The 9,552-nt window shown below is 43.6% G+C and overlaps 1 protein-coding gene across 1 annotated transcript in view; it reads left to right on the top strand.

Moving 5' to 3' along the window:
• The window catches only part of LOC143296598 (uncharacterized), a 66,234-nt gene extending 59,013 nt beyond the window's left edge, over positions 1-7,221 (top strand). The window contains exons 32-34 of the mRNA XM_076608625.1: positions 1,724-3,976; positions 4,865-4,941; positions 6,922-7,221. Of these exons, the coding sequence (XP_076464740.1) occupies positions 1,724-3,976; positions 4,865-4,941; positions 6,922-7,221 (2,630 nt within the window). The remainder of the gene's footprint in view (positions 1-1,723; positions 3,977-4,864; positions 4,942-6,921) is intronic.
• The last annotated feature ends 2,331 nt before the right edge of the window (positions 7,222-9,552 follow it).

Consider the following 9,552-nt stretch of genomic DNA (forward strand, 5'->3'; position numbering starts at 1 on the left):
TGAACACCCACCCCCTTCCCTCTTCACTGCTCTCTGAAGCTGAATCACAATCAGTACCTACTTGCCAGTAGCTTTCTTCACTGCAGATACTTTATTCAACGTTTTCATCATCCTCATCAGTGTCAGCATTTCAGTCACTTCAGCAGCGGTAAAAGCCACTGTTGTGATCTACTTTGCTCCAAAAATGTCCACTTGTATCGTCTGTGACGCCATTTTTGATATGTATGCAGATTAGCTTGTCGTGTGGGGTCCTGAACTCTCTGGCTTGCTATGGAATGTGTTGTTACGGAATCTCATGAAGAAACTTTCTATTCGACCCTTGACACATTCACAATGCCCAGTGTAGCTGCGATTGTTATGCTATCCCATGAGGAAAATGTGGAAAAAATTTTAATTGTCGAAACCGCTATAGCGTTCCGTCGTCCAGAATGCTACCTTATGTCAGGAACGCTATAGTGTTCCATCGTCCAGAGTGAGTTAATGTCACAGTTATGATGTTGGTGTTCTTTGGAAAGAGCCAGGTCACCCGTTTTCTTTCTCTCACACACTGTTTGATATTGTATTTTTTATGTTGTTGCTTTTTATGTTAGAGTATAAATTCTCTCAGGATATACTTGTATGTTTACCCTTTCTCTTTATCCATGTGCATGTGATATTTGTAAAGTTGTTTTTTTCTTCTTTTTAAACCAAGGATTACTGAAACACAGTTACTATTCATTTGTTTATTAAGTTGTAGTATTTAAAGAACACAATGCTGAGTATCCATTAGAATTTTACAAATTGATCCATTTTTACATGTCCATTCTGATTGTCAGAATTTAGTGTGTATGGCTTTAGTTTTGGGAAAAAAAACCGCTTTGTTTTTAGAAATTCTCTTGATCATGAATTGTTCATCATGGATATGACAGAATGGCATAAAACAAAGGAGGGGTACTGCGCAAAGGAAAAATGTCATGAAGGCTGACAAAACTGACATATGGAAAATATCAGGGAAAATGTCTCCAGTGTAAGACTTACAGTCTTTGTGGGGAATATTCTATGTCATTTTACTTATATTTGTGCATTGTTCCCGCATATAATATTCTATATCATTATTTTACTTTTACTTGTGTATTGTTCCTGTGGAGAATAGTCTGTCATCATTGACTCACTTGTGTAAACAAAGTGAGTCTGTTTTAACCTGGTGTTCGGTTGTCTGTCTGTGTGTCCATGGTAAACTTTAAGATACCCATTTTCTCTGGAAGTACTTTGTCTGCCAATACCAAATTTGACTTAAACATAGTCCGGAATTAAGCCATTTTTTCTGAATCATTAATGGTTTATTTCATTGAGGTTTGTTCGGAAATCCGAAAATTCTAAAAACCATTTCCCACTGAGTTTTTTCACAATTCCTTGACTGGATAAAGCGCGAAGCACAAGTGAGTCTTGAAGGCTTTGCCTCTTGTTTTACTTGTGTATTGTTCTTCTAGAGAATATTCTGTAATCTTACTTCTTTATTGTTCCTGAAGAAAATATTCCATGTCATTTTACTTTAACTTGTATATTGTTCTTGTAGAGAATATTCTAAGTCATCTTACTTCTGTATTGCTCCTGTAGGGAATATTCTATGTCATAGTGTACTTTTACTTTTGTATTGTTCGGGCCTCAACTGCTCAACTGTGTTTGTAAGGTATCATAAAAAATGATGAAAAAAAGAAAGAAATAAAGACATGATGTGTTACAGGAGGGAAACTGGAGAGAGAGACTTCCCCCATCTTCTGTGTCCCAACACACGACGTCCCATCATCTGCCTCACACACAACAGCAAACGAACACAACCACAACAACAAACCTGCCCATGCTACCGCTTCCAGCAGAAACAAACGCTCCAGTGCTGAGGGAGTCAGGTCCCGCCCTCACGGGGCAAAAGGCCCCCGCTCTTCCTCAGTGCCTCCGTCCCCGCGCCAAGCCCCATCCTACTGCAGAACCACCAAGTCGTCACGCCTCAAATCGGCGTCGTCCAGCAATCTGATGAAGCAGGCAGAGACAGGTGTGGTTCCCAGCGCTGCTGTCCCTGGCGAGAAGGTGAAGGTGGGGGGCAAAATGAAGAAGGGTCGGCTGTCCTCATCCTCTCAGGCCAGACACAAGTCCACCCCCAACCTGATGGCCTGTCAGGACGTGGACCAGACGGTCACTGCCACAGAAGAGGGACTACTGCCTGCAGAGAGCTGCTCTGACCTGTGTGCTGCGGCCAATCTGTCCTTCAGTGAACCAGATATTTGTGGCAGCATACAGAACTCTGCCTCCTTGGACGGCACTGTCATTGTGTCCACTGCTGCACTGGGGAATCAGAAATCTCTTGATGGACACCCCCACCCCCACCCACACCCCAGGGGCACTTTGCCAGGATGGAGGTCACTGCCCTCTGGGAACACAGCCTCCCAGAAGCGTGTTCGTTGTGTGAGTGACACCCAGTCGATGCCTCCCCCTGCAGCCCCAAGCGACGCTCAGCGCCGATTGCTGAGGCGAGCGGCCCAGGTGCACAAAGGGTCAGCCTCTGACCTCACCTTGGAGCAGGCCAAAAACATCCTGCTGGGCAACTCTGGCATTCTGGAGGCTCCACACGTCAGCCTGGAGATAGCGCTGGCCCCCTCTGATGGGACTCCTGCTCCATGCATCACCGGACGCCAAACGGTGCAAAGTGAATCTGATACAGCCACAGGCATTCATGCCTCGTACAGAAACTCTGATGCCACATCAGTCAGTTCCACAGCAGTAAACAGCCCTGTCTCCTCAGATAGTACGTCTTCACCCACACTCATCTCTTCGTCTCCCACATTTTCTGACATCACAACTGTTGTGAACGGAAGCCCAGCACAAGATTTATGCCCTAGAGACGATCCATCCTCAACAGGCAGTCAACAGACCTGGGACAGCAATGCCAAACCACCGGCTGATGTCTTTAGTTTTGATATCCCACAGCATGACCAGCCAGAGTCTCCAGGCGCACAGCCTTGTGGAGGAACTGTGGACTCACAGCATGTTGTGTTCGGTAAGCCAACGGTCAGGAGAGGTGATGGTGTGTCAGGTGCTTTACCTGGAGGGCAGGGTTGTGGGGGGGTGTCTGTGCTTGATGAGAGAACTGCAGTCAGCTACAGGAGTCCACAGAGCCGTTTACTGGAAGCAGGGTGTGGTTCAGTTTGTGAGGGGGTTTGCCGGGACTGTCAATTGGACAGCGGACACAGAGATGTGTCTCCATCCCCTCACAGGGATCAGTCCTTTTTTGAAACTCGTCATCATCACACATCACTGGAAATGGCACACAGTCAGTCATCACGGGGATGGACAGAGTCACTGTGCAGTCAGTCACCACAGGGACAGACCGTGTCACCGTGCAGTCAGTCACCACAGGGACAGACAGTGTCACCATGCAGTCAGTCACCACAGGGACAGACAGTGTCACCATGCAGTCAGTCACCACAGGGACAGACTGTGTCACCGTGCAGTCAGTCACCACAGGGACAGACAGTGTCACCGTGCAGTCAGTCACCACAGGGACAGACAGTGTCACCGTGCAGTCAGTCACCACAGGGACAGACAGTGTCACCACAGGGACAGACAGTGTCACCATGCAGTCAGTCACCACAGGGACAGACAGTGTCACCACAGGGACAGACCGTGTCACCACAGGGACAGACAGTGTCACCATGCAGTCAGTCACCACAGGGACAGACAGAGTCACCATGCAGTCAATCATCGTCAGGACACGCTCTGTCCTCATGCAGTGAGTCACCGGTCCACAACATGTCACCACGCAGTCAGTCTGACACCGGGCTCGGCTCTGACACAGACACAGACTGTGACACAGCACACCACAGTCCCCCTGACCAGTGGTGTAGTGCAGAGAGAAGGGTGGACAGAAATCATCATGGTCTTTCCCTTCACCTCCATGAGTCCTTCACTTCTTCCCCTCCACCTGCTTCGAGCAGCAACGAGGGTGAGTTGTGGTGAAAGTAGTTGATGTGTTGTTCTGCTGTGTAATTATTCAACTTTTTTATGCAGTAGACATAAACCATACAGATGAATCCTCACTGTGCAGGAGACAGGAAAGAAAAGGAAGATTTGTGTAAACCTGGTGCTTTACTGACACACCACAGTGAGGGACCTCAGTTTATGGTCTCATCCAAATGACTAGAAGGCTCAGTTTTATTTCTCACTCAAACTTGGGATAAAGTGCGAGAGCAGGATCCGAACCCAGACCCTCACAGACTGACTGTATTGGTAGATGAGTTTCTTAACCATTCTGCCACCTTCTTCAATAATTAAAATGAAATTACAGTGTTTCACTCATTTCAGAGTTAATCAGTTTGTTCATATTTTAGTTTTTACAGCCCTGCAGTAAGAGTCCTTGGAAATGTTAAAGAACAGAGAGAGAGGGGGCCACACTGGAGAGAGGAGTGGGAAAGAGAGGGATGGGGGAGAAAATATGTTTCATTGACAATGACCCAGTACAAATTTGGTCTTCAGGATCAAATCCCGCACGTGCAGGAATTTTCTCTAGATCTTGAATGGTGGTCTGGATGTTAGTCATTTGGATGAGACAATAAACATGTGCAGCATGTGCTTTGGTACTTTTTTTTTTTAACCACAGCAGGAATAGGGTTGCCCCTAACAAAATTCTGTTGAAAAATCAAGTTTATTAGAAAAACAACACTTGCAGACAGGAAAAAGAAAAAAATAATATGGGTGGAGCTGCACTGTGGTTTCCTGAGGAGAGCAACCCAAATTTCACAGAGAGATCTGTTTTGACACAACACAATATAATACATGTAAATAATTAGAGTGATAGATAACCATGTATGTATGCATGTTTCGTGTTGTGCAGAGCTGATGAGGACATGCACCAGTGTCCTGGATGATCTGAAAACCGCCGTCCAGAGAACCAAAGACTTCCACTCTAAGGTCAGTTCTTACCTTTCTGGATAAGTCTCTTTCTGGAGTGACTGATTTAACAACTATGTTTCAAAAAATGTGAGTTTGCAGTGACTTTGCCTGGACATAAGCTTCACCACAGGTTGATGATACGCAAACCTTTAGAAGAAAACAAAAAAGCAGAGACTAACAAAAACAGAAAACAAAAAGCAGATGCTAATAAAAACAATGTTCATAAGTACCTAAAAGGTACTTCTTTGTGTTTGCATAAAAACGCAGGCAAAACAACTGAGTAAATGCTTACCACACACATCCACACAAAGATGATCAGATTCTGGTACACTTTCACAAACCCACAGTGGGAAAACATGAGTTGTCAGTTGTTTCTTTGTGGAATTGCTTGCTTTTCTTATTCCTGTTTTTGTTGTTGTTGTTGTTTGTTTTTCCCTGGAGTACAGTAAACTTCAGTAATGCCCTTCAAAATGTCATTTTGAAAAATTGCTTTGTAAACCCACACAATGAAAAGAGTGTCATATGTGCCAACAGTATTAATATGCAGAATATGTATGTATAAGTTCACATGTATTTAAAAGTTTTTTTCATCTCTTTGAATTATGCATGCATGTGAATGACTGGAAAGTAAGTGTTTTGAATAATCTCTGCACATGATTCAGTACTGTGTAAATAACTTTATTATTATTGTTATTACAGTGATAAAAAAAAAAAAAAAACATGTTTCCTAACTTTTTAAAACAGAGAAATAAGCCAGTCTGGCAGCAGAGTCTGTCTCAGTAATTCTCACCAGCTGTCAGTTCAGCAGAGTCTGTCTCAGTAATTCTCACCAGCTGTCAGGTCAGCAGAGTCTGTCTCAGTAATTCTCACCAGCTGTCTGTTCAGCAGAGTCTGTCTCAGTAATTCTCACCAGCTGTCAGTTCAGCAGAGTCTGTCTCAGTAATTCTCACCAGCTGTCAGTTCAGCAGAGTCTGTCTCAGTAATTCTCACCAGCTGTCAGTTCAGCAGAGTCTGTCTCAGTAATTCTCACCAGCTGTCAGTTCAGCAGAGTCTGTCTCAGTAATTCTCAACAGCTGTCTGTTCAGCAGAGTCTGACTTAGTAATTCTCACCAGCTGTCAGTTCAGCAGAGTCTGTCTCAGTAATTCTCACCAGCCGTCAGTTCCAGACTGAATAAAGTGATGCAGTACATAGCTCAGCTTCCCCCTAGGTCCTTCACTAAAGAGGCACAGTATTGGATTACAAGCAAAGCAAAAGTGATAGACCAGTGTCGAGTTTTATGACCTGCTAGACAGACGGCAGAAGATTGTCAGTGGTGCCTCCACAACCCCACCTGGGGTTACAAGACCGATGATGATGGTGAGCTTTCATTTTTATAAGGCCAAGTTGTCCAGTGCAGTTGTCTGTTTCACTGGTGTAGTTAGGGGTGCAGTGATGTCTTTTTGACTTCAAAAGACTCACCAGGCCTGTGATCCATGTTACCACAGGGATAAACTCAACAAATGCAAGAAACACCTTCCAGATTGTGGGGGAAAACCTCACCTTGTTAGAAATCTAGGATTCTCTGAGACTGGAGTTGATAGGTGATGAGAATTACAAGGACCCAGTCAGCAGGACATGCTTCATGTAAAGCTGCTGCTTCTTTCTTTGTTCATGGACTGTAACTCCCATGTTCACTCGCTAGCCATACTCCATTTTCGGGGGTGTGCATGCTGGGTATGTTCATGTTTCCATAACCCACCAAACGCTGACATGGATTACAGGATCTTTAACTTAGGAATTTTATCTTCTACTTACGTATACACACAAAAGGGGTTCAGGCACAAGCAGATCTGCACATACGTTGACCTGGGAAATTGGAAAAATCTCCACCCTTTACTCAACAGGCGCTGTTACTGAGATTCGAACCCAGGACCCTCAGATTGAAAGTTCAACGCTCTAACCACTTGGCTATTGCGCCTTTAAAGCATATTGTACACAGTGTTCCTTTCCTCCACCAGATCCAGCAGACCAGCAGCAGGGACCACCAGCAGATGATGAGCAGACTGTCCGACACCATCCACCACGCCCACCTGGCCCTGGCGGAGCTGGCTCTGCACGCCTCCGCCTCCTCCCCCCACCCCCGGGTCTGCCCCTTGGTGGCAGAGACAACAGGGGCAGCAACTCCCTGGGACCGGGAGGTGATGGAGCAGGCACGGAGCATGCTGCGCCCCTTGATGTGGGGCCTGTCGCAGGAACTGTCGCGGGAGGTGGTGAAGGCCATGCACCAACAGCTGGGGGAGGGGGGGTCCTCCCGGTGATTGGGGGGAGGGAGGGATGTGGTGGGGGGAAATGGGGCTTGGGGGTGATAGAGATGGGGAGTTTTGGAGGGGTGCTTGAGAATTCAGATTCCACATTCAGATGAATTGATTAATTATTATGAGGCCTAAGCCCCTTATTTAAGGGTAAACGAACAATATCCATCATATCAAAATTTTCATTTTGTTTCAGAAATCAGAATACCTTTATTGATATTGAGATAATATAGGTATTCTGATTTCTGAAACAAAATGAAATTAAGGCCTAAGCTCCTTGTCAAGAGGTAAATGATCAACATACATATTATCAAACAAAATGAAAAATGGGGCCTCAGCTCTTTATTAAGGGGTAAATGAACAGAATGCACGATATCCAACAAAATGAAAATGAGGCCTCAGCTCTTTATTAAGGGATAAATAAACAACAGTTTCAGTAGCTGAAGGAGGCGTCACTGCGTTCGGATAAATCCATATACGCTACACCACATCTGCCAAGCAGATGCCTGACCAGCAGCGTAACCCAATGCACTTAGTCAGGCCTTGAGAAAAAAAAGTCATCTATAAGCGTACATAAATAAATAAATAAATAATAATATAAAAATAAGTAGTAGTAGTAGTAAGATGAAAGTAGATTGTAGTAATGGTTGTGTTAAAAAAAATTATTAAAAAAGCAATAATTTGTGTAGTTTTTCACCATGCATTTCACTTTTGTGAAACTGTGATCTGTGAATGATGGCAATACTTTTATGAAAGGAAAAAAGTTCAATGTCAAATACTTTTGATTAATTTTCTGCTGCACATTGTAGCAGCAAACAGAATGTGTCAAACATACTGACATGGTCTGTTGTACTTTTTCTGTGGTGAATTTTATAAACAGGGTGCCATGTAGTTGTTGTTCTGACTGTACTGGTATTGTCCAGTAATGGTTCTCTTTTGTTTCTTTTCTGGTGAGCAACAGACTCAATCTGCATGGAACAAGAACTGTGAAACATATTTGTTCTGCCGTGAATGTTATGAACAGAGTACCTGCTCATTGTTGAATGGTAAACATGAACATGAATGTGTTTTTTTTGGTACTCTTTTTCCATTTGACATTTTAGGATGTATTATGCTTCTTCTTTAGCTGTACAGTATGCTTAGCAGCTCAGCCATGGAAAGAGAAAGAGAGAAAAAAAGAACACCTCTGATACTTCATATCTTAAGTCCATTTAACTAGGCATGTCTTGAAGTTCAACTGCTTGGATATTAACTGATGCAGTCGATGGAACAATGCAGTACCTTCCTGACTATTGTATACCTTGAGGAAGAAACGCCTTCTGCTGGTTAACTTGTGTGGATATTTTGAACAGAATACCCTTTTTCTTTTTCTGACATATTGGTGGATATTGTGAAATAACTGGGTGCCAAATATTTTATGCAGACGCTTGCATGATTGTGATGTACAAAATTGTAAATAGAATGATGCTTTTGCTCAGTGATGTACATAAAAGTACAAACAAGACCAATCAATTTTTTTAGCAGGAAAACAAAATCGCTACTGTATCTGTTTTGTTCACTCAAAACTGATGCATGGGCGAACATTTTTAAGCATGTTCTTTTCTGTTGTTGCTTGGTACAGTTGCATTTATTGGACTGCATTATACGCTGCTGTGTATTGAGATTAACAAATTTGACCTTGTTAGTGTGGATCAGTTGTTTGCTTTGACAGACAAGTGAATAGAATACAATTGCAGGCAGAAGAAAGAAAATAAAGGGGTGGGGGGGGTCGGCGCTGCACTATAGCAGTATGCTCTCTTTGGGGAAAGCAACCTAAATTTATGACTGTTGTGACAGAAGTATAATACAGTACAACTGTGGTCTGTTTCAGTTACTTAAAATCATTTCTTGGAGCATCTTTGTAACAGTTTCATGAAAATTATTAATCTGGCCTGTGCTTTGGTCGTTTTTTTCTTCTCCACAATAGGGTGCTGTTATCTGTGTGCTTGACTTTGATGCCAGGTTTTCTCACCAGATCAATGTTTCTTATTGCAGACATTCTCGTTGGTTGCTTGAACTGTCATTGGTGGTGGTGGTTTATTTGTTTTCGTTTAGTTTTTTGGAAGAGGTGGGGGAGGGGAGTGGTGTGCGATTGTGGTTTTGTTTTGTTTATTATATTTTATTTTTTATTCCTTCTTTCACCCGTCCACCTTAACTGTACCTATCAAAATCAAAGGCTGTCTTATCAAAACCTGTCTCTGGTTCTCCTCCCCCACTTCCCTATTTCCACCTCTTTCCTGTCTCATATCAAAAACCTTTTCATGTACACTCTCACCCACCGCTTTTCACCTGTCTGAT

The sequence above is a fragment of the Babylonia areolata genome, chromosome 21 (genome assembly GCF_041734735.1).
Source record: "Babylonia areolata isolate BAREFJ2019XMU chromosome 21, ASM4173473v1, whole genome shotgun sequence".
NCBI lineage: Eukaryota > Metazoa > Mollusca > Gastropoda > Neogastropoda > Buccinidae > Babylonia > Babylonia areolata.